The 25,935-nt window shown below is 46.4% G+C and overlaps 1 protein-coding gene across 1 annotated transcript in view; it reads right to left on the reverse strand.

Annotated features, from left to right (window-relative positions):
* The window catches only part of ERMP1 (endoplasmic reticulum metallopeptidase 1), a 47,337-nt gene that overhangs the window by 8,111 nt on the left and 13,291 nt on the right, over positions 1-25,935 (reverse strand). Inside the window, exons 3-12 of the mRNA XM_040417145.1 lie at positions 25,590-25,717; positions 22,939-23,044; positions 22,267-22,413; positions 17,700-17,792; positions 14,236-14,448; positions 13,926-14,146; positions 12,678-12,852; positions 11,445-11,635; positions 2,406-2,558; positions 1,296-1,495 (exon numbers count right to left, since the gene is read on the reverse strand). Of these exons, the coding sequence (XP_040273079.1) occupies positions 1,296-1,495; positions 2,406-2,558; positions 11,445-11,635; positions 12,678-12,852; positions 13,926-14,146; positions 14,236-14,448; positions 17,700-17,792; positions 22,267-22,413; positions 22,939-23,044; positions 25,590-25,717 (1,627 nt within the window). The remainder of the gene's footprint in view (positions 1-1,295; positions 1,496-2,405; positions 2,559-11,444; positions 11,636-12,677; positions 12,853-13,925; positions 14,147-14,235; positions 14,449-17,699; positions 17,793-22,266; positions 22,414-22,938; positions 23,045-25,589; positions 25,718-25,935) is intronic.

The raw sequence follows: 25,935 nt of genomic DNA on the forward strand, positions 1-25,935 counted from the left end.
TTCCTTTTTTTATGGTCTCGTTCCAAGAGCTATAACTTTTTTATTTTTTCATCTATATAGCTTTATGAGGGCTTGTTTTTGACGGGACAAGTTGTAGTTTTTAATGGCGCCATTTTGGGGTACACAACTTTCTGATTAACTTTTATTAACTCTTTCTGGGAGGGAGATAGGGAAAAATAGCAATACTGCCACTGCGTTTTTACATTATACATTTTTTGGCGTTCATTTTTCGGTACAAATAACATAATATCTTTATTCTCTGGGTCAGTACGATTACAGTGATACTAAATACTTATAATTTTGTTTACGTTTTACTACTTTTTTTGCAATAAAACACCTTTTATTAACCCAAAAAATAATTTTGCATTGCCACTTCACAAGACCCATAACTTTTTTTTTTTTTTTTTATATGGAATTGTGTGAGGGCTTGATTTTTGAAAGACGACTTGTATTTTTCATTGGTATGAATTTGGAGTAAATGCCGCTTTTTGATCGCTTGTTATTAAGTTTTTTTTCGTTGGAAACTAAGAATAAATTCGAAATTCTGTCTTTTTTTATTTTTTATGGCGTTCACCATAGGGGATAATTTATGTAATATTTATGTAGTCCCGGTCGTTACGGACGCGGCAATACCAAACATATGGGGGATATTTTCTTTTTGCAATTTTTTTCATTGAAAAGCGTATTTTCAATGGAAAAAAAAACATTTTTTTATTTTATGGAATTTTTTTTATTTAATAAATGTGTATTTTTTTTCTATTTTTTTTACTACTTAATAGTCCCACAAGGGGACTATAGAAATACACTATTTTGATTGCTTTTAAAATGTAATGCATTATCTCTATAATGCATTGCATTTCAATAGCAATGCTATTCGAACATTGACCAGCAGGCTGCGCCAGAGAGGCACAGCCTGCTGGAAGTAACGGAAGAAAGGCTCGGGGCCCTGATCGGAAGCAAGGTAAGCTTCCCAGCACATCAGCACCCCGCGATCGCATTTTCGGGGTGCTGATGGGAGACCGCTCCCTCTGTCACCACTTTACATTCAGGGGGCGCCATTGTGCCCGGCATGTAAAGGGTTAAACAGCCCGGATCGGCACTCCTGCCGTTCCGGGCTGTTAGAGCAGGGGAGCCGTAAAAACGCGGCAGCCCAGCCTAAGGCCCCTTAGTGACCGCCGTAAAAACACGTATGGGTGGTCACTAAGGGGTTAAAAACTTGGTGCTTCATGCAACATGCTGAACTTCTGCATATTGGTACACACATAGAATCAGTCCGACATTGAACACTTACTAACCTGAGTAACTGATGCACAGGGAAATACCAAGGGAACCCACAGAATGGACCGACATCACATTGAGCCCTTGCTGTATCATTTAATTCCGGTACATGAGGCGTGAGGTGTGTTATTCCATTGTAATCAAAGGCATTTACCCATATCCCAGAATCTCGCTTTATCACATCTCCATTCAAATTGTGGAACAATCGGGTTGTGTGCTGAAGCAGGGGAGAATGAACATTGACACATATTTCTGACATACACAAGTATATAAGATAGTTAAAGGGAACCTGTCATCAACTTTATGCTAACCTCACTGAGGGCAGCATAAAATAGTGACAGAAATGCTGATTTCAGTGATGTGTCACTCATGAGCTAAAAGTCAGTGGTTGCCGAGAACTGGCATCATAATCATTGCAGCACAGGCCTGGAAAAGAGTCAAATCTACTTGAGAAGAGTCCTGGTTATTCATAATCTCCTGCTCTCCTGATGATTGGCAGTTCTCTCCTAGATAGAACGAGAGAAAACTAGGTAGAAGACTGTCAATCATCAGCAGGTGGACGGGAGAGCAGGAATTCATGAATAACCAGGACTCTTCTCAGGTGGCCGGGACTCTTTTCCAGGCCCAGTCTGCAATGATTGTGATGTTGGTTCTCGGCAACCGCTTACTTTTAACTTATAAATGACAGACCGCTGAAATCAACTGACCTGTCATTTCTTTATACTGCCGTTAGTATGGACACAAAGTTTAAGACAGGTTCCCTTTAAAGGGGTCTTCCAGTTTAAAACTGCTCCATTCTCACACCAGATGCAGCATGTTAGAAGATATAATCAGTGGGGGTCTCTAACCCGGGACTCTATTTTAATTGCAATGTGTTGAGCATATAGAATAAATAGTTATTGTATACTCAATATGTTAGAAAGTTATAGAAATCTATAATTAGGCAAAACTTTGGTACAATACAAAGTACTTTGTTTTAGAGATCAGCGGGGCCCCAGGTGAAATGCCTCATGGATATACCACATGAAAATGTCAGTACTGGAAGACCCCTCTATTACACTGCTATATCTACACGTAAAATCAAAGTCCATAAGCGGAGTATAAATAACGTATGATGTATAATATACCTGTAGGAAGATTCTCTTTGGCTTGGGGCTGTCCATACTGGCACTGTAGGGGAAGAACACCCCAAAACACACAAGGATAAATGTCACAGCAGACACAACAGCCAACAACAGTATTATTGTTTTGGTGCTCTTGACAAGATAAATGAACTTGACCTAAAAGAGAACAAAGCCAAAATTGAAATTAGTAAATTTACATTGAACAACTGCATGTGTACCAAATACACATTTCTCATCCATCTCATTGGGGGACACAGGCTTTGACCATGGGTATAGCTGTTGCCGCTAGGAGGCGGACACTAAGCACACAAAGTGTAAGCTCCTCCCTCTTCAGCTATACCCTTCCTACAGGGACCAAGCTAAATCAGTTTTAGCTTAGTGTCTGTAGGAGGCAGACCTCCCTGCCTTGCAGGTCTGCCTATTTTTTGTTTTTTCTTCTTTCCTTCTTTAGTGGGAAGATTCAGGCAGTCCTTAAAACTGCCTGTACTCCAACCCAGGAGACAGGGGGCCACCTAAACCCCCTGCTCCTTCCCGTGCTCCAGAAGGAAAGGAGGACCAGAGGTTCCTTTAAAAACATCTGTCTCTCGCCAGCATTTGCATCACCACGGCCGCCCCAACGCAAGTTCCCTCTGTTTCCGTGGTAGCGTCCCTCACCAAGGGGCCGCACACCGAAGGTGGTGATCCGGCTGGAGCCAGGGGGGTAGAAGACGCCGCATAGGTGAGTATAAAGTTTTGACTACCACCAGACCTGGAAGTCCTACTTTAGTTGGTGTGAGAGCGGCGACAGCTGTCTCCCGTTCGTTTTTTTCTTTGCCGCGACTTTTGGCTTTCCTGCAGTCGGGCATGGCCTTGGGGCTGGCTCTCAGCTCCCTCAAAAGGGCAAGTGTCTGGCTCTCAATTCTTTTTTAGCGGAATTTAGCTTTGCTTTCAGCGGTTCGGACTTTTCTACAGGGGGTGGCGCATGCTGCGCCCCCTTTCCATCCTCCATTGGATCTTAATCTAGTGCTCAACGCTCTCCAATCTTCTTCGTTTGAGCCTTTGCAGCAGGTGTCGCTGCGCTTCCTGTCTTATAAGGTGACTTTTTTTGGTTGATATTACTTCTACCCATAGAGTGACGGCACTCGCGGCTCTGTCATGTCGGTCGCCCTGTCTGATCCTCCATCAGGATAAGATGGTACTTCGCCCTGTGCAGTCTTTCCTGCCGAAGGTGGTGTCAACATTCCATCTAAATGAGATTATTCTCCCTTCATTTTGTCCGGACCAGTCTCATCCTCGGGAGCAGTTCGGATCTATCTGTCCCAGACGGCATCTTTCCGGCGAACGGATCCCGGTTCGTGATTCCAGAGGGACCGAGACGAGGGCTGGCAGCGTCAAAGACTTCTATTTCCCGATGGATTTGTTTGGCTATTGTGGAAGCGTACCGCGTTAAGGATCGGGCCCCGCCCTTCCGGGTGACTGCTCATTCGGCTCAGGCAGTGGGGGCCTCTTGGGCAGTGCATCCCGGGGATTCGACCCTCCAGGTGTGCATGGCTGCTACTTGGAAAAAGTATGCAAAGACGACCAAGTTTTATAGAGTGCACACCTTTACGTATGCTGACGTGTCTCTGGGGTGTAGAGTTTTGCAGACGGCGGTTCTCTGATTGACAAGAGGGTTGCTTGTTATGCCCACCCTTAGGGACTGCTCTGTAACGTCCCATGGTCAAAGCCTGTGTCCCCCAATGAGACGGATGAGAAAACTAGATTTTTGTACTTACCGTAAAACGAGATTTTTGTATAACTTACCAGTAAAATCTCTTTCTCGCTCTTTCCTTGGGGGACACAGAAGACCTTGGGTATAGCTCATCTCCATAGGAGGCGTGACACTAAGTGAAAACTGTTAAGCCCCTCCTCCCCAGCTATACCCTCAGCCTGGAGAGAGAGACTGCCAGTTGCGTGTCCAAGTAGTGAGAAAAGGCAAAGTCCAACAAGGAACCAACAAGCCAACTACCCAACGGGTAACAAAAAACTCGGAAACCGTGTAGAGAAAAACAATGAATGGGTGGGTGCTGTGTCCCCCAAGGAAAGAGCGAGAAAGAGATTTTACTGGTAAGTTATACAAAAATCTCGTTTTCTCGCCCAGTTTCCTTGGGGGACACAGAAGACCTTGGGACGTTCAAAAGCAGTCCAAAAGGGGAGGGACCACAGCTCCAAGGCAAAGCACCCAAAGGCATCAAGGAACCGCCGCCTGCAGACCAAGGCGGGCCAAGGCAGCATCTGCCAAAGCCAGAGTATGCACCCTGTAGAACTCGGTAAGGCGTGCAAGGAAGACCGCCTTGCCAAGATGCATGGCCGAAGCCCAATGCCTCCGGCCCAGGAGGCACCGACCGCTCTGGTGAAATGAACGGTGACAGCAAAGGCAGAATCCTGCCAATCTGATAAAGCCGAGGAAAAAGCACCCTGGAGTCCGTTAACCCTAAGCGCGGACCTCCAGAAAACCCAAGAGACCGAACGTCGACAAGAGTCGGAGATCTCCAAGTAAAAATGGCAAGGCCCAAACAACGTCCAAATCGGTGAAGTGTTGAAGCGAAAGGCAAACACCACCTTCAAAATGAAGGAAGAAACGGGATGTAGAACAGCCCTGTCCTAGGAAAAGACAGAAGGCTCAGAACAAAAAAGAGGCCATTCAGCCACCCGTCAGAGACACGACTGATACGGAAACACAACCGTACAGGACAGACGGGGTAGAGAGAGCTTCTGTAACGGCTCCAAGGACAAGATTGGAGCGCCGAGAGCTCAGTATGTAGTTCCCAGGGCGGTACCGAAGGACAGTACACAGGAACCAAAGAGCCACTTCAAGTAAGAAGGTCTTGACAGGCCCAGAGGGCCGGGGAACGCTGGAAGAGAAGAACAGCGCCGACACTTGACACCTCAAGTAAAGGAATCCCAGTCCCAGGCCGGACTGGAAAAAAGACAGAACCATGGGGAGAGAAAAAGTCAGAGTGGGGAATGCACAGCTTCCCACAGAACCCCAGACACAAAGACCATAAGTCTTACGACAGATCCTGGACGAAACACAGCCAGGAGCGGACAGAAGCGAACCCGCTGGAGTCGCCTGGCAAGCGGGCGAAAACCCAATGTGATCAGGCGCAGACCAGTAACACGGGCAGAAGGGTCGACAAAACTGGTCCCGTCGGCCCCCGAGCAACGTTGTCCCGTATCCACCCGAGTGGGGGAGCAGAAGGACAAACAGAAAGAACCAAAGGGTCCGCCCAGCATCCGCCAGATGCCAGGACAAGACAGACTAAAGTCCATGCTGATGTAGCCATGTTCTACAGTCCCGGTGTGGGAGATCAAAGGACAATCTGGACCGAAAGGTAGTCCCCCCAAGTTACCGAGAAGGTAAGTCTACAGCAGGACCATTGTCTTAGAATGGACCACGCAATCTGCACTCAGCGGGAGGACAGAACGCGGTAGACTCGGTAAATAGGCACAGCTAATACAGCCAGTGTGAACAAGGGAGACAGTACGAGGCCAAAAGGAACACCGGAACCATTCACATGAACAACCATGCTCTCCCCAGAGGGGAGGACAGTGAAGGAACAGCCTCTGAAGTCTGGCGGGGCAGACGCCACATCGGAGTGATCTGTACCGAGCGGGAGCCAAACAGAGCCGGCGAGATAAGGTAGTCGAGACAGAGGCCGGCATAACACCCTCCAACCGAAAGGAGGAGTGGGCAACAGGGAAGCCATAGGACAGCTCAAAAGCAGAACCCTGCTACACTGAGATGCCCGGTTCACCGCCTCGCAGAAGGCGAATACCCTGAAGAACCCAAGGTGGAGGTCCTCCGGACCTGGGTAATCAAGCACCCAAGAGAAATTGGGTGACCTTCCCGAGAAAAGCGGCCCGCACCTGGTAGCAGATCAGACTGAAGCGTAGAGGCGCCAAGAGGAAGGATTCATACCACACTGCATCCGAAGAGGAGGAAATTGCAGCAGGCAAGGGAACCGCAGTCCTGCCAGAGCCAACAAAGAATTCGAGGGGCGCTGCAGACAACAGCACTCTCGACCATGTGACCACTAGCGCAGGGAAGCAATACCGCGGAAGGACGAATGGGCACGCATCTAGGAACCACAAACACTCCCTGGGATGAAGGGCCAACTAAATGAATGAGTACCACCCAGCTCCGTGCAGCAGAGAGCAAGTAGAGCCCGTCCGGGTCAGGTGGACAGAATGAACTCCTTAGAGACGAGTGCAAGGCTTGTGGCAAGCATCGTATCCCAAGAAAACAAAAGTATGCCGCAGGAAGCAGGTGAGGCATACGTACGAGCAGCCCCGTACTTCAGCGAAAAAAGGGGGCTCGCCACAGAGTGCCACAGCATGTACGGAATTGCAAAGTGCAACCTGAAAGGGAGTAATGCACAAGCCTAGTATAGCATGCGATGGAACGCAAGCAGTCCGCCCCGAAAGGGGGAAATTGTACCTGGCAAATTGCAGTCGGCAAGAGTGCAAAGGCCGGTCCCAAAAGGGAGTGATGCCTAGGGCCGTACCTGCTTCAGAGAAGCAGGACATACCCTATAATCCAGCAGGAACGCAGGAGGTCCACCTAGTGAAAGGGGAACATGCACAGGGTTATCCTAGCAGTGAGTGTGCAATAATACACCAACACTGAACTTAGCGAGAGTGCAACTACTCTGCCAATGAAAGGGGACATGTACAAGTCCAGCACAGCCATACAAGGACAGCCGTGACTCTCATGAGCGTGCCAAATTCTGCCCATGGAATGAGGGGTGGTCACGCACAAGGCCAGCACCGTATCCAATGGGAGTGCAAGCGTTCCACCCATGTTAGAGGGCCATGCTCATGGCCAGCAACGTATCCGGTGAGAGTGTAGCATGCCGCCCAGAAAAAAGGGATGGTAATGCGCATGGCCAGCATCTCATCCAGGGAGAGTGCGAGCACCCCGCCATGTATGGGAGTCATACACAGGGCCAGCAACGTACTGGTGAGAGACAAACACAGTCAGTGAGAATGTGTGTATGTCACCTGAGGAAGGAAGGCATGCCCATGGCTGGCAGCAAATCCAGCGAGAGTGCGTACACCGCCCACGGAAGAGGGGTCATGCATGTGGCCGACAGCGGATCCAGCGAGAGTGCAAGCACCCCGCCATGTATGGGGTACATGCACATGGCCAGCAACGTACCTGCGAGAAAAACAACCACAGACAGATGGATGTATGTATGCTGCCTGAGGGAAGGAGGCATACCAAAGGCCGGCAGCGAATCCAATGAGAGTGCAGCATACCGCCTATGGAAGGGGGTCATGCCTATGGCCGGCAGCGAAACCAGTGAGAGTGCAGCATAGTAACATAGTACATCATAGCACATCAGTGAGTGTGCAGCATTCCGCCTATGGAAGGGGGTCGTGCACATAGCCAGTACCGTATCCGGTGAGTGCAGTATTCCGCCTAAAAAGGGGGGTCATGCACATGATCGGCAACAGATCCAGTGAGTGTAGCGTTCCGCCTAAAGAAGGGGGTCACGCACATGGCCGACAGCGAATCCAGTGAGAGCGCTGCGTTCCGCCCATGGAAGGGGGTCACGCACATGGCCGGTAGTGAAGCCAGTGAGTGCAGCGTTCCGCCTAGAGAAGGGGGTCACGCACATGGCCGGCAGTGAATCCAGTGAGAGTGCAGCGTTCCGCCTAGAGAAGGGGGTCACGCACATGGCCGGCAGCAAATCAGAGAGAGTGCAGCGTTCCGCCTATGGAAGGGGGTCATGCACATGGCCAGCACCGTATCCGGTGAAGGTGCAGTATCCTGCCTAAAAGGGGGTCATGCACATGGCCAGCCGGCAGCCAGGGAGAGTGCAGTATCCCGCCTAGGAGGGGGGGGGGGGGGGGAATGCACATGGCAGGCACCATAACTGGAGAGATGATGAATGCTGCCTACGGAAGGGCCGCATGCACTTGGCCAGGTCGTCGTATCCTGGAAGAGGGCAAGAAAACCGCCTAAAAGGGGAAATGCCCTAGCAGCGACGCAGGCTGGGAGCGCAACATCATGCCGCCTGTGGAAAGAGGGCATGCAGACATGCAGCACTACTGATGAGGCTGCAGCGTCCTGCGCAGCCCACAAGAAATCTATTATTTTTTATTTTAAAACACAGCCTCTCTGAGGCTAAAGGGGGCCACCATATAGGGGCACAGATTGTCAGGAAAAAGGGGGGGGGGGGGGGGGGGCAGCCATACAGGCCCATTGGGAGCCGGCCTGTACCCAAAGGGTTAACAGGGATCCGGCCTGGAGGGCGGCGCTGCGATCCCCTGGGGGCGGATGAACCTCCCGGCGGGAAGAATTCGCGCCTGGAGAAGTTCCCGCCCCCTCCACCAGAGGCCGGAATTTTGCGGCCTAGTAGGCCGTGAAGCCGGGGTCTAAATTTGCGGCGCCCGGCATGTACCGCCGGGACCTGAGGCGGAGTGGCGCATCAAACCGGCCGCGGGTGCCCACCCCGCGGGCCGGTCGGAATTGCGGCCCAGCAGGCCGCGAAGCCTGGGCCAAAATTTGCGGAGCCCCACCGACCGGCACCGACGGTCGGCCGGGGCCTGCTGGAGCCCAAAGCTGGCCGCGGGAGCCCACCCCGCCGGCCGGAAGAGTCAGGGGCCCGGAATGGCGGCTTGCCGGCCGCGGGAGCCCACCCCGCCGGCCGGAAGAGTCAGGGGCCCGGAATGGCGGCCTGCCGGCCGCGGGAGCCCACCCCGCCGGCCGGAAGAGTCAGGGACCCGAATGGAGGCCTGCCGGCCGCGGGAGCCCACCCCGCCGGCCGGAAGAGTCAGGGACCCGGAATGGCGGCCTAGCAGGCCGCGGAGCCTGGGCTAAGATTTTTGCGGCGCCCAGCCGCACCGGATCACCAATGCCGGCCGGAGGCGAGGCCCCACTCCACAGCTCGTCTGGAGCGGACCTCAGGCCTCGAGCAACACTCCGGTAAGGAGATGGGGGGGGACCCAGAGACCGGATGCCTGCGCTGACCAGAGGAGAAGGCAGGCGACGCGCAGAAACCACGTCGCAGCTCCTGCAGCCAACTCTGGGGAGACAGCCACTGGCTGCATGTCCCATGGGAGCCAGGCAGGGGGGTGAAGGCAGAAGCAGATTGCCGCTCTGCGGCACCCTAAGGGCCAGCGCAGATCCGGCAGGGACCAGAGGCCCAGCATGGGGGTCAGGCACGCAGGAGACCAGGGTGGGGGGGTGGGGGACTAGGGCTGGAGAAGCCAATCTCTCACCATAGCCGTCTTCACCCTCGGTCCATTCCAGCAGGGTCGCCCCTTCAGCTACTGGCACCGTAGTGGCAGGACGCTGGAAGAGGGACTTGGCGTGCGGGCGACCCTTGCGCTGGCGGGATGTAGGGGAGCTGGGCTGCCCTGATCCACCTTGCCTTCTGTGGGGGAGGCAGCAGTGCGGGTGACCGGCACTGGCGCAGCTCAACCCCGGGAGAACAGAGAGGTCTAGTGCGTCTCTGTTGTCCCTTATGATCTGGAACAAAAAGAAAAGAAAAAAGTAAAAATCAAAAATTTAAACAAGGAGAAAACAGCCCTGCAGAGCAGGGAGTGTCTTGCCTCCTTGGACACTAAGCAAAAACTGGCAGTCTCTCTCTCCAGGCTGAGGGTATAGCTGTGGAGGAGGGGCTTAACAGTTTTCACTTAGTGTCACGCCTCCTATGGAGATGAGCTATACCCAAGGTCTTCTGTGTCCCCCAAGGAAACTGGGCGAGAAAATCTGTTTCTCTTCCATTCACTGGGGGACACAGCTCCCACCCAATCTTTTGTTTAAGGGCCTTTTCGGGCCTGTCTGGTTCTGGGTTTGTACATAGTGTGATTTTCTTGCGTCTTGCATCTCCTACTGCTTTTGCACTAACTGATTTAGCTCAGTCCCTGTAGGAAGGGTATAGCTGAAGAGGGAGCAGCTTACACTTTGTGTGCTTAGTGTCCGCCTCCTAGTGGCAACAGCTATACCCATGGTCAAAGCCTGTGTCCCCCCCAATGAACGGAAGAGAAACTGATTTTACGGTAAGTACAAAAACCTAGTTTTCCTAATACCATTCAATTAAAGAGTTATTATTTAAAGAGGACCTTTCATCAGTCCTGACTTCACAATATAAGTAAATGGAAATATAGGGCATGTTGAATAAATGTACTTATGCTTATTGTTTTCCTGTATACTGCTCTCTTTTCCCGCTGTGCTCCCCGTTCAGGTTTCCCGTCCTGTATGCTAATCCATACCATCGGTACAGGGAGGAGGAGCCGGCCCAGTTTCGCAGGGGTCATGTCCTTCTCCATGGCTGTGAGCTGTCCAAACGCAGAGGAGCACATCACAGCCAGGGAGGGGAAAAAAAAAAAATCTCACCTTCTCCAAGGCTGTGGTGCAGTCCGCTGTGATTAGACAGCTCACAGCCAGGGAGAAGGAGACGTCCACTGAGAAACGTGGCCTTCTCCTCCTCCCTGTACAAGGATATCTCCAAAACAAGCCCTAGTTCCAGCACAACTACTATATGTAACTCATTTTAATCCTAAATAAGAAGAAGTTATGGATACCTGAGCCTAATTTTCCTAAAATGAAAATAAATGGTCACAAAAATACATTATTTTAACAATAAGTAGATTATTTAACCAATAACTGCACCTACACCTAATAAAATGTTAATATTTTCATAATAGAGCGGTAGGCTCCCCAAACTCCAAAAAACTAATTATCTTACATTTTTATAAATGGCATGAAGCATGTGGGACCAACACTTATACCAAGATCAGTCCACTAGGCGACCATCAAAGTAGACGTGCCAGTGCATGGCCAGCTCATCTCCATTTTTTGGTTACTCAGGAGTTTTCTAGACCTTTATATACAGTTGAACCACTGAATGATTTCCCCTAATAAAAAGGTATATTTCATATATTCACACAAATAATTGGTTTATACAAAATAACAGATACAAAAATTTGCCACTGGTTAAAGTCCATCTAGGTAAGAGTAAGTACATTTTATGTTGTAACAATGTACTACATACACACAAATATACTTACAAAACAAGTCATTAAAATGATAGTGCAAATGACGAAGAAGGAAGCCATCAAAACGTCTGGTGGAATTTCTGTACCACTGCGGCCAAATATAGGTGTGAACATCTCAAAAACAGCCCATACATAATAGGTTGTGTGCAAATAAGGATAAAACATTCCCAGCAGATAGACTGCTATGTATCTATAAGAAGAAGCTGTGAACGGGAAAGAGATTACATCATTTATGCAGGGAAATATAAAAAAAAATTGTAGCTTTACACAATTTCAAGAATGAGGGCCTATACCCTGTGGAGCTCCAAGAAATGAATGAAGCAACAGCTCGGGCATGCGTGTAAAGTGGTTGCACGCATGCCTGAACGGGTAGGGTAGGGGTCCTCAGTTCTCATGATCGTGGGGGGTCCTACTGCTGGGACCCCCACCAATCATAAGAAAGGGGCCCCGTACCCTGTGGAGCCCCCTGAAATAGTTATCTCCTATCCTGTTGATAGGGAATAGCAACATACCTGGAATACCCCTTTAAAGGATTTTTGGGGGAATATGAACTATTAAAGGGAAGGCCCCCTAGCATGCATGGTCTTGCAAAAGTATCATGTTCATTCCCTAGCTGGAAGACAAAAAACTGGGGACCGGATGTGATGTAGAGTATCCCTGAACAGTTTATATTCCCGGGAAAGACTATTTAAGGTGACCACCATGTCTGACTGTTTGCTAATGTAGCATTAGAAGAATACAGAAACAGAGATACCATTTTTTTAGCTTTATAATAAGACGCACTTTTTTCCCACCAAATGTAGGGGGGGGGGGGGGGGAAATGGCAATGAGTCTTATAAAGCATATACTAATGAGCGCTTCCATTATGGAAACGTTTATTAGTATGCAGGAGGTGCAGGGAGTAGCGAGTGTAGCACTTGCTGTATTGACTGCTCTCTTTTCTTCTGGGCACCACAGTGTCCGGAAGACGACCAGGAAGCGGTGAGTGCAGAAAAAACGTACTGTCCGAAGCAGGACAGGTGACTTCATTTATTTTATGTCTGAGGTCTTATCGGATAAAGATTGCAGGTCTGATTTATGGTTCTAATCTCAGGTCTGAAGAAGATTGGGGGGGATAGTCTGAGGTCTGATAAAGATTGGGGGGTCTAATTTTATGTTCGACATCAGTTATGTCTTACAAAGCAAAAAATACAGTTGTTAGCATGTTAGACCATATAAACAATGACTGACAGAGGAGTTCAGTACCTTGATGGACAGATTCTTGTTCAGCAATCACTTTTGTGACTAATGGAAAAATCACCCACATGGCGAAGAAGTAGGCGGAGCACAGGCCCTTCTGAGTAAGAAGCATCATTGGAATGCCCCATGACAGTAAGGAAACATCGAAGAACAGGTCTCCCAAATACGGTCTACTTGTATTCTGAGAGACAGAAAAAAAAAAAACGTGCATGGTCAAAGCCAATCCACCTGCCATACTGAGAAGTGTTAATAACAGTAGGAAAGCAAACGGCGACTGCGGCTACAGTTGATAAGATTAAAGAGGACCTTTCATTACAATAGAAAATGTAAACTAAGTATACAGACATGGAGAGCGGCGCCCAGGGATCTTCCTGCACTTACTATTATCCCTGGACGCCGCTCCGTTCGCCCGGTATAGGCTCCGGTATCTTCAGATTTTTGGCTCAACTGGGAGGAGCCTGCTCTTGTTCTCCTGGGCGTCTCCTTCTCCCAGGCTGGAGTGCTGGCCAATCGCAGCACTCAGCTCATAGACTAGGAGAAAAAAAATAACTCTCCTTGGGAGAAGGAGACGCCCAGGAGAACAAGAGCCGGCTCCTCCCAGTTGAGCCGAAAATCTGAAGATACCGGAGCCTATACCGGGAGAACGGAGCGGCGCCCAGGGATAATAGTAAGTGCAGGGAGATCCCTGGGCGCCGCTCTCCATGTCAGCATACTTAGTTTACATTTTTTATTGTAATGAAAGGTCCTCTTTAAAAGGTGGCCATGCAAATTACTGGTAAATGTCAGCAGGACCAGGCAATCTAATTTGTATCTGGGCCTCCCAGCTACCCCAGATGAGGACTGGACATCCCCGATACTCTTTTTCCCAGGGAGATAAGCTGCTAACATAAATGTCTGGCAGCAGCTTTCTCCCCTCTCCCTGCTTGGCTGAGCCAATGCACGAGTATGGAGAAGAAAGCAGTCGGCCGACAGCTGTTTAATGTGTATAGCCAGCTTAACAGGCTCCCAAGATACTAGAAATGCAATCATTATTTGTTAATTCGATCACAATGAAGGATAATGCACCAATCATAACTGACAACAAACTGTATGTAAAAAGCACACATACAGTAATTGTTGCTTTTTTCTCTACATCACACTGATTTTTGGGTGACATTTACAACTTTTTGTAAGAGCTACACTTGACCAAACACTTGTCACCACAGCCCATCTAACATCACACTGGCCTGAAGATAATGAAAGCTATAAACTTACAGCAAAGTAGAAGGTTTTGGCCATTGTGTGTATCAGTATCAGCTTGGCCACAGCAGCAGCTCCATACAAACTCACAGCAACATAAAAGTGTGTATACCAGGACAAGGCGTTGCCAGTGAGAGAGACTAGCACCGCTAGAATGAGGACAGTTACAAGAGCAGAGATCCAACTGGTTACACTTATGAACAGGCCAATCATGAGGTCACGGGCATAGTTTATACCTAAATTCATAGGAAGAAACAAAACAGTTATTCTACGGTGATCTAACACACAGAAGCATATACATGGAACACAGATTTGTGAAGCTTACCTCCTCTTCTATATTTAATAGTCTTTTTGCTCAGGTAAAATAGAGTGACAACGGCTATAATATAGTTTATAATAGTTCCAATGCGTGCTGGATAAGATGCCACAAACATGCCACAGACATCAAAGAAGATCAAATTGCCATGGCGAAACTCTGAGGAGTCAGCGAGCAGGGGAGAGGTCGCCAAATACCGGAGAACACCCAGTATATTGTCACCTAGGAAAAAACAGACATGTTAAGCATTGTAATAGGACCGGTACAAGGGAAAAGCAATCAAATGTGCAATGATCTTGAGGGAAGTGTGGTCACTTCTCAATCCTGTCCAATTCTATTGATTCCATAAAATATGCCGGAAAAAGCAATGAAGATGGAACCCTGTCGAATTACAATCTACTGGCCTCCTGAAATGGGAGGACAGGCGAAACCGGTACAGAATACTCATAGGGGTGAGGGGGTTCAAAATACCCCACAGAAAACTGACCTCTCTTTAACCTCTTGCCGCACGCGTAACGCCGAAAGGCGTCATTGCTGCGGCGCTCCCAGGCTACACTAACGCCGATTGGCGTCATCTCGCGTGAGCCGAGATTTCCTGTGAAGGCGCGCACACAGGATCGGAAGGTAAGTGAGTGGATCTTCAGCCTGCCAGCGGCGATCGTTCGCTGGCAGGCTGGAGATGCGATTTTTTTTAACCCCTAACAGGTATATTAGACGCTGTTTTGATAACAGCGTCTAATATACCTCCTACCTGGTCCTCTGGTGGTCCCTTTTGTTTGGATCGACCACCAGAGGACACAGGTAGCTCAGTAATATGTAGCACCAAGCACCACACTACACCCCCTCCCTGTCACTTATTAACACCTGATCACCCCAAATAGACTCCCTGATCACCCCCCTGTCAGGCTCCATTCAGACGTCCGTATGATTTTTACGGATCCACTGATACATGGATCGGGTCCGCAAAACACACACGGACGTCTGAATGGAGCCTTACAGGGGGGTGATCAATGACGGGGGTGATCACCCCATATAGACTCCCTGATCACCCCCCTGTAAGGCTCCATTCAGATGTCCGTATGTGTTTTGCGGATCCGATCCATGTATCCGTGAATCCGTAAAAAACATACGGACGTCTGAATGGAGCCTTACAGGGGGGTGATCAATGACAGCGGGGTGATCACCCCATATAGACTCCCTGATCACCCCCCTGTCATTGATCACCCCCCTGTAAGGCTCCATTCAGACATTTTTTTGGCCCAAGTTAGCAGAAATTTTTTATTTTTATTTTTTCTTACAAAGTCTCATATTCCACTAACTTGTGTCAAAAAATAAAATCTCACATGAACTCACCATACCCCTCACGGAATCCAAATGCGTAAAATTTTTTAGACATTTATATTCCAGACTTCTCACGCTTTATACTGCCCTGGCATTTTAGGGGCCCTAAATACCCCACATGTGACCCCATTTTGGAAAGAAGACACCCCAAGGTATTCAATGAGGGGCATGGCGAGTTCATAGAATTTATTTATTTTTGCCACAAGTTAGTGGAAATTGTTTTTTGTTTTTTTTTGTTTTTTTTTCTCTCACAATTTCCACTAACTTGTGGCAAAAATAAATAAATTCTATGAACTCGCCATGCCCCTCATTGAATACCTTGGGGTGTCTTCTTTCCAAAATGGGGTCACATGTGGGGAAAATGGGGTCACATGTGGGGAAGTCTGGGATCCAAATGTCTAAAAATGCCCTCCTAAAAGGAATGTGGGCCCCTTTGCGCATCTAGGATGCAAAAAAGTGTCACACATCTGGTATCGCCGTACTCAGGAGAAGTTGGGGAATGTGTTTTGGGGTGTCATTTTACATATACCCATGCTGGGTGAGAGAAATATCTCGGTCAAATGCCAACTTTGTATAAAAAAAAAATGGGAAAAGTTGTCTTTTGCCGAGATATTTATCTCACCCAGCATGGGTATATGTAAAAAGACACCCCAAAACACATTGCCCAACTTCTCCTGAGTACGGCGATACCAGATGTGTGACACTTTTTTGCAGCCTAGGTGGGCAAAGGGGCCCACATTCCAAAGAGCACCTTTAGGATTTCACCGGCCATTTTTTACAGATTTTGATTTCAAACTACTTACCACACATAAGGGCCCCTAGAATGCCAGGGCAGTATAACTACCCCACAAGTGACCCCATTTTGGAAAGAAGACACCCCAAGGTATTTCGTGATGGGCATCGTGAGTTCATGGAAGTTTTTATTTTTTGTCACAAGTTAGTGGAATATGAGACTTTGTAAGAAAAAAAAAAAAAACACACATCATTTTCCGCTAACTTGTGACAAAAAATAAAAAGTTCTATGAACTCACTATGCCCATCAGCGAATACCTTAGGATGTCTACTTTCCGAAATGGGGTCATTTGTGGGGGTTTTCTACTGTCTGGGCATTGTAGAACCTCAGGAAACATGACAGGTGCTCAGAAAGTCAGAGCTGCTTCAAAAAGCGGAAATTCACATTTTTGTACCATAGTTTGTAAACGCTATAGCTTTTACCCAAACCATTTTTTTTTTTACCCAAACATTTTTTTTTTAATCAAAGACATTAACAATAAATTTTGAGAAAAATTTAGATATGGATGTCGTTTTTTTTGCAAAATTTTACAACAGAAAGTGAAAAATGTCATTTTTTTGCACAAAAAAAATAAATAAAAATATGTAAATTTCGATTAATAACAAAAAAAGTTTAGCAGCAATGAAATACCACCAAATGAAAGCTCTATTAGTGAGAAGAAAAGGAGGTAAAATTCATTTGGGTGGTAAGTTGTAGGACCGAGCAATAAACCGCTAAAGTTGTGGAGTGCCGATTTGTAAAAAAGGGCCTGGTCACTAGGGGGGTATAAACCTGTGGTCCTTAAGTGGTTAAAATCAATGGTTCAACTAAATCCTGCAGCAGTGACATGGTAACGTAGCTAGACAAAACTGCTGAATTTTTGTGTATTATCGGTTCTAATGACTAGTAATCTAGTGTCTGTGCTCACGGCACTCAGCCAATAGAGGAAGAGAAACCAGACTCCATCAACGAGTCTTCCTTTATAAGGGCTTAACCAGACGACCGTATCCGTTTTTGTGGCCCGCAAATTGCAAATACACAATACACAGATACCGGCTATCCCTATGATAGAAATGCCGATTCTTGACCACAATGCGGACAATAGGACATGTTCTATCTTTTTTGCTGGGCCACGGAACCGAAGTATGGATTCACTTGAATGGGTCCACAATTCGCAAGATACGGAGTGGAAGCAATACAGAGCATGTCTGTGGGATTTCTGCTGAAGAAACTAAGGTTTTCATATGGTCATAACATTTGCTTTCCTCATCTGGCATGGAAAAACGATGAGTGTACTTCATGAGAACAGTGGAATATAAGAAAAATTGTATTGGAGAAATGAAAGGAGAGCATCACTTACCTGCCCTCTGGATAGAGTCTGTATGAATCCGGTCTGCGGTGTCATACTTTGTGTGGTATATGTAGCCATTTTCAATGAAAGCCAGGTCAATGCCTACAAGGAATCCATAAAGAAATGAGAACTAACTAAACTACAGTCCCTAGACCAAATGTTACTTCTATTATTGTGTAACCCCCAGTTTCACACGCGTGTCCGATTCCTGCCTGACCATGCGTCTACTGTATTGTGCTCCAGGTATTATGTGAGTACAGTACAGTAGACCTGTGATCAGACACAAACTTACAGTATTATTCACAATTTTTTTATTTTTTTATCAATTCTCTTTTTATTAAAGAATAAAGTTATACAAGTATACATGAACAGTAAAACATCATGACAATATAAACAACACACGTGGTATTTATCACACAGAAGCTGTATTGGCAACCTCAAGCTCTGAAATATTGCCTAGAGAATGTGTGGCGATTTAGGCTTGTTATGATTTTACGAATCTAACAACTGCGCGGAAAGAGAAGGAGGAGAGAAAGAATAGTGAGAACATAAGGTGGATTATGTACTCTGAGATAGGGTGAGATAGGGTGAGGTAGGGTGAGGTGAGGGGGAAGGGGGGGGAGAGTTGCTAGCCTTGAGCGAAGAGCAGTTAACAATAGTAACTCTAGTGCTATCAATGGTGTATATTTATGGAATCATTTGAGGTCAGAGTACACGAGTCTTCAATGTGTCAGGGCCTCTACTGAGCGCTTAGGGTTCAGGTCAGGTGTATTGACCAGCGATCCTCACATCTGTCATACTGTTTCCTTGGTAGAGAAGCTGCTGGTGAAGGGAGGGGCAGTATGTATTGAATTTCTTAAATTATTTCCAAGGTCCCCAAATCTTTAGGAACGTCGAACGGGTATGGGACTCCTAGTGGGCCAGCTCTCCGAAGCAATAAATCTGGTCCACTTTATCTATCCAAGCAGACTTAGTAGGAACAGAGCTACTTTTCCAAAGATATGGAATAAGTGAGCGTGCTACCGTGAGAAGCCTAGTAGGGAGGTCGTGCTTGGTTGGTGTAAGGGTATTGTTTGGGCACCATAGTAAAATCAATTTGGGGTCTAATGTGAGTTTTGTATGGCATATCTGGTCTATCACTGAGCCCACTTCCGACCAAAAAGGTTGAATGAGTGGGCAGTGCCACCAAATATGGGAAAGGGAGCCCACATCCGACCCACATCTCCAGCATTGGGTGGGTAGCTTCGGAATGATCCTGTTTTATACCACCTCGTCAGTAGCTTATATGAGTTTTCTTGTATTTTGATACATCTGTTAAAACCATGAGAGTGGTTTAGAATGAAAGTTTTTTCAGGATCTGTGAGGCTGATCGTCAGCTTAGGCTACTTTCACACTAGCGTTCGGAGCGGGTCCGTCTGATGTTTCATCAGACGGATCCGCTCCTATAATGCAGACGTTTGCATCCGTTCAGAACAGATCCGTCTGCATTATAACTTAGAAAAATTTCTAAGTGTGAAAGTAGCCTGAGCGGATCCGTTCAGACTTTACATTGAAAGTCAATGGGGGCGGATCGGTTTGAATATAGTGTCATCTTCAAACGGATCCGTCCCCATTGACTTACATTGCAAGTCTGGACGGATCCGCTTGCCTCCGCACGGCCAGGCGGACACCCGAACGCTGCAAGCAGCGTTCAGGTGTCCGCCTGCTGAGCGGAGCGGAGGCTGAACGCTGGCAGACTGATGCATTCTCAGCGGATCCGCGTCCACTGAGAATGCATTAGGGCCGGACGGCTGCGTTCGGGGCCGCTTGTGAGCCCCTTCAAACGGAGCTCACGAGCGCACACCCGAACGCAGGTGTGAAAGTAGCCTTATTCAAGGTTTTGCAGGACAGCATTTTGTAGTTAGTTTTCAATGGTATAGCACAGCCGAAATAAAAAGAAATACATTCTAACAAAGGTTTTCCATGAATTTAGCTGTAGAATTATCAAAACTAGTGTAAAGGAAAACTGGCTTAGTTGCCCATAGCAACCAATCAGATTCCACCTTTCATTTTTCAGAGCTCATTTGAGAAATGAAAGGTGGAGTCTGATTGGTTGCTATGGGCAACTAAGCCAGTTTTCTTTTTACAGCATTTTGATAAATATTCCCCATAGAGTTTAATAAAGGGACTCCTTCTGATGGCATTTTACACACTGTATCCTTTCTATTGAGGAATTTATTAGATTTTGGCTGTACTCTAACAATTGTGAAAATTTGTCCTGTGTCGTTCTTAAAAATTATCATCATGCAATCTTTACATTGCTCCATTGACAAATGAGTTAATGCCGCCTTCCATTTCCAAAAGCTTCAAGTGTTGTAATCCTGTGCCTGCTTATTGCCCAAAAAGCTACATAATCCAGACAATTCCCTATTTTTACTTTGCATGATGTCTAGCAGTGGGTTCTTCAAATGCGGTGCCACTAAAAATAATACTGTAAATCTTGACTTCCAAACTGACATTCCGCCATTAATTCCTCAAAATATTTCAGTCTTGCTCCCCTAAATGATTAGTGTATATCCATAGTACCACGTTCCCTGGAGTTTTCTAATGGACTTATTCTTCACTGTCTATTAACCTAAACTGGAGTGTGCTACCAATACCCATGCATGGACCACTCTGGTCAAACATGAGAAGTCAGCCATCACTTGGCATTTATATGTGCACCCTACTTTTACATTCAGGCTTTCTGCTTCTTTTATTTCCAATTACCAGATTTTCTCCCTTTTGCAGCTGCCATCCCCCATGACTCCACGGCCAGTAATGGAGTCAGCATTATAGCAACTAGATCTCAGTACATATATGTCAGTGGGCGGTGCCCACAGCTAAGTCCCTCCCACAGACGTGAAAATGTATTATGGCGCCTGAGACATAAACCTGAGGTCATTTTACATCTGGACTTTATCCAGGCCCCATCATGCCTGGTGTCCTGTTAGTATCCTGCAGGGAGCTAGTCATCGTAGCGTTAGGTGATGCGGTCTCCATATATTTCTTATACTGACTCTGATGTAGCTTAGGACAGTAGTGCTCTGTTATTATGGCAGCTCAGGCTCCAGCTGCGGCCTAGTAGAGGACAGCAGGGGGATCTCTGTAATGGCACCATTCAGGTGAATGAAACTGAGACCAATTTATAGCTTCATTACTTTGAGCTAACGATTTTTTTTTTTTATAATATTTTTTTATTTGCCTGGAGCAACCCTTTAATATTTTTCTTATTATTTGTGTCCCATATTTTAAGTAACATGTAACCTGTTGGTGTTTATTCATTTACTTTCCCAGTGCCCAAAAATCTTGTCTCTGAAATCCCCAATAATTTATCATTTTAAATACTGGATATTTTTATTATTTTTTATATTTATCTGAGGGCAGCATAGTGTAGTCACAGACTTACAGACCGATGCTGCTCGCTGCCCCTGCCCGCCTCCAGATGGTGACTGATAGTTTTCTTTCCTATCGGCAATTAGAAAAGGTCAATCATCGTCCAGAGGGAGGGTGGGGGAAGTGTGTGGATTCATCTCTATGAATCATGCATTGGATGCATCTCTTTTACATCGCTGGTGCACACTGCGGGTTTTGGCATAACAGGAGTGACAGACCGGTGAAATTAGCGGGTCTGTGACGGGCAGGATACAGGAGATGACGGGCTCCCTTTAAAGTTTTTTTGCCAACCAAACAGTGCAATTCTGTAGTACAAAAAGGACCTGTGGCCACACCACCAGTCCTGGCCGCTACGAATATATACATCATTATTGTTTCCAATCTTTTATGATAGTGCAAGAACATTCAAATCTGTATATTGGTATACGGCTCTTGCAAAAAAAAAAAAAGCCCACAGATGCTTAAAGGGGTTGTCTTATCTAAGACAATGGGGGCATATTACTAGGATATGCCCCCATTGTCTGACAGGTGAGGGTCCCACCGCTCTGACCCGCACCTATCTCCTAAATGGAGCCCGAAAATGGTGGAGGGTGCACTGCGCATGCATAGCTGCCCTCCTTTCATTTCTATGGGGCTGACGAAAATAGCCGAGCAGTAGCTCGGCTATTCCAGTCAGTCCCATAGAAGTGAATGGGAGCGGTGGCAGTCATTAGTGGTGTATTCCCATTAACTTGTATGGGGAGGGCGCTTGGCGGTGGCCAGACCGGAGTCCTCCAGCCACCACTTTGGCCCGCTGAGTTCTCAATATAGATGCAGTTCCCAGCGGTGGGACCTGCACTTATCAGACAATGGGGGCATATCCTAGTGATATGCCCCTATTGTCTTAGGCGAGACAACCGCTTTAAAGAACTCCAGCACCATCAGTCGGCCAGTTGCCTCTTCTGGGACTTCCTCACGGTCCATGAAAAGACAGGATGACCAATTAATTCTAAAGTTTGAATACCTCTCAATTAATTTCTGCAGTACATGGTTTGTTTCACCCAAGAGGAGGACCATGCCATCCACATATAGTAGGATCTTATCTTGCCTTGGACCAGGTATGAAAAGGAAAGTTTTATAATATAATAAATCACTACTTTCAGGAAAATACACCAGAACAGACCTGGTATATTGCCAAAATCCCTGTAAATACGGAAATCGGTGTCTGAAGGAATGATGCCGCTTTGGAAAACTTCTTGGGCCACCACCGATGCAAACGGGTGAATAGCAGCTGCAGAATAGGCTTGTACGAGCCATGGATTTTCAGGACCTGAAACAATTGTGATAAGCAGAAAACATCAGCTTCCTCTACAGCATTTACTGCAGAAGACTATGACAAGTATTACTTGGTGATTCAATCCATTCTACCTTATATCTAAAAATTGCTGTGCTCTCATACAGTTCGTATGTCTGTACAGAAGTACAAACTAGAGGTTTCTGGATATAGGTTGTGGATATGCAACTGTGTGGCAGGGGGTGCCTTCTAGCAGTGTGTGTTTAAGGTTTACATTGGGAGAATACCCATGGGGGCACATGTTTAAAAAATAAATACATAAATAAATAAAAATAAAAAAGCCCATTTCTAAAAATAAAATACATAATTTTTTTTTTATCAGAAAATGTCAACCCTGACATAAAAAAGGCATATCCATGGACTGCGTTGTATACATGTTGAAACATAAGCAATCAACATATAAGATAAGATATAACCATGGTACCCGAGATTTCAGCTCAGGCACTGCACTGGGACATTATGGAACATTACATGAATCATTTATAGAAGCGTGTTTCATACCAGTCTGAAATACCAGCTCTTTCCCTCCTACTCCTGCAGCCTCCAGGTTGATAAAAGCACGAACCAGCTTGGCCCATTGGTGCTGTGTGATGAACCCATGACTGCCCTGTTCAGAGAGAATCAAGTGATTATTACCTGTTTTACAGATCTTCATTTCAGGTTCAGTGCCATGTACTATTCATACAGCAAGTCACCAAGAGCGGACACTGTAAATGCACAGTGCAGCATGTTCGAAGACGAGGAGGTGTACATATAATATGTTGTGACACCCATATTCCCAGTTCATACCACAGAAACAAAGAAATCCATATAGCCGATAGGCAAAACTGTAAATTCTACTTTATGACACATTTTAAGGGAGTCTGTCACCAGGAAATTCACTGGTAGACCAGGCACAATGTCTTGTAGTAGAGCTAGCTCAGCTGAATGTAATGATACCTTTCACTTAGTGATCCGATGCTTCATTCTGGATGAAATATATTTTTAATCCATATGCAAATGATCAGTTAAGTGCACTAAGGGCAAGTCCAAGCCACTGTGTGCACCCTAGCTACTCCGCCTGCCCCTCCCTCTTTTTCTTGATTACCAGGGCCAGGCGAGATGACTATACTGGAACCTGGCCCTATCAATCAAGAAGAAGGAAAGGCTGGCAGAGAAAGCAGGAGGAGCAAAGGTGCACAGAGTGGCTTGGGCCTGCCCTCGGTGCACTTAATTGCTTATTTACAGGTATCCCTGTCCGTTATAGAGGGCTGGCCATAAATCCTACAGGGAAATTTCCCAGTGGTCAGATGCCTAAAGGGCCCCCTAAACCCTCCTCATGGCCAAAAGCCAGGCACAAAAAGATCTGAGCATTATTTCATTTAGGTTAATTCGCCCTTTTAAAGCCATATTGATTTTTTTTTTCTTATGGCATGCTGCATCAGCACAGCCTGTATACTCCGTTTAGTCCCTGCTGCCCGCTCCACAATTGATGGTACGGGCGGGCAGCATAGACTGAAGAGACCCCACACAGAGGGTGAGCGCAAAGCTTCTGGTGGCCTAGATGGGATGCAGCAGGGAGTAGGATGAAGCATCAGGCACCTGGGGGTTGGAGGCAGTTCCTTCTCTTGCCCTGGTCTCATTGTGCACAGAGCAGGCAGGATATTCCAGAAGTGCTCCTACACCCCCCTCCTTCCTGCCCAAGGACAGGGATCAGGAGGAGACATGGAGTGTGTTATAAATAACTCAAATGACAATGGTCAGGGTTCTGGAGGGATGGGTTGTAGGACTGCACCAGAAGTGTTAGGCGGCCTCTTATCTCCTGGTGCTCTACTGAAATGGGCTCATTAATGGTGGAGTGCGGTGAGAAATGTGGACTGATAGCTCACCCTAAACTATGGATAACGAGGTCCTGCTGATGGTGTCCTGGTGGCACCTGTACATAAGCAAGACCTAGAATGGAAAGTTAGTAGCATCTGACTATGTACTTGAGTGGACACCTGAGGATATCTGACTCCTGAATATACAGGACCTACAATGGACCCCTGCTGTGTTCTAAACCTAATGTACCCAACCTAGAATAGAAGCCAAAAACTGAGAGAATATGATCCCACTTGTAAAGAACCCGACTGTCATGGACGTGTTATTTTTAGTTCATTTAGAAAGAACAAAAAATAGAGATTATGATCAATAATAGTCCATAAAATTTAAACAACAGATTATTTTTTTGCCAAAAAAAATAAAAATCGCCCAGCCCTAGTTGGATCCTGTCATGGAAATCAAGGAAAACCTTTGCCTTCTTTTTGAATATCTTTTTCCTCACTCCAATGACTGGTTTATATCCAACACAGATCTGAAATATAACTGTACAAATATGGTCAAAGGGCGACTATTGTACACGACAACTAGTAGGTAGCCATGGCATGATATCATTGAGTAATTAGCAGTAATAACCCCTAGTCACCAGCCTGTTTTGGGCATTAATGACCAAGCATTTCTCTTCCTTTTTTCATCGTCATTTTGGGGTAAACAAAAACTTTCTCATTAACTTTTATTAACTCTTTCTGGGAGGGAAATCGGAAAAAACTGCAATACAGCGACTGCGTTTTTACATTATAAATTTTACAGCGTTAATTTTTTCGTGTAAATAATATCTTTATTCTCTGGATCAGTAGCGATAACAAATACATATATTTTTTTACGTTTTACTACTTTTGCGATAAAAAAAAAAAAGGAAGAAAATCTTTTTGCATCGCTGCTTCCTAAGAACCATAACTTTTTTTTTTCCTTTCTATGGAGTTGTGTGAGGGATTGATTTTTGTCAGACAACTTGGTATCATTCTGGAGTAAATTATACTTTTTGATCGCTTGTTATTACGCTTTTTCGGTGGCGATTAAGAATAAAATTAGCAATTCTGCCGGGAGACCCGTGCAGCACTTAGACCGGGCCACCATGAAAAGGTAGCGGCCCAGCCTAAGGCTCTTTAGTGACCACCGTAAAAAGGTGTATTGGTAGTCATTAAGGTGTTAAATATATATTTAAACCAAGCACCTACACCAGCACAGCAGGCCCTGGTTTACAAGGGTCTTTCTTGGTGACATGCCATCAGTTTATAAGATGAGAATACCATTTAATACCCATCAGCCTGTCACAAAGGGAAGATTTATGTTACCTGCAAAATGTTCTCTTCTGCCCCATTGAAAAGGAATATGATTGCATGCTTCAGAGGAACAGATGCGCTCGACAAGGAACTCAAGATTTCAAGCATAACGGCACAGCTCACGGCATCATCACTGGCACCTGCAGTAATATTACAATATCACATTATTATAATAAGAGAGCACATCCGAGTTACAACGACTTTATATAGGGCTAACAATGGCAGCCTCTGGCACTGACGGCTCAGACAAGAACCGCTTCATGGTACACAGTCAAATCATTTTATATAGGTACAAGACATTCTTAATCAACAGGCAAAGGCAAAAGACTCTGTAAGATCCATTACTGACTGATTGTAT

This window comes from Bufo bufo, chromosome 2 (genome assembly GCF_905171765.1).
Source record: "Bufo bufo chromosome 2, aBufBuf1.1, whole genome shotgun sequence".
NCBI classification, from domain to species: Eukaryota; Metazoa; Chordata; class Amphibia; order Anura; family Bufonidae; genus Bufo; species Bufo bufo.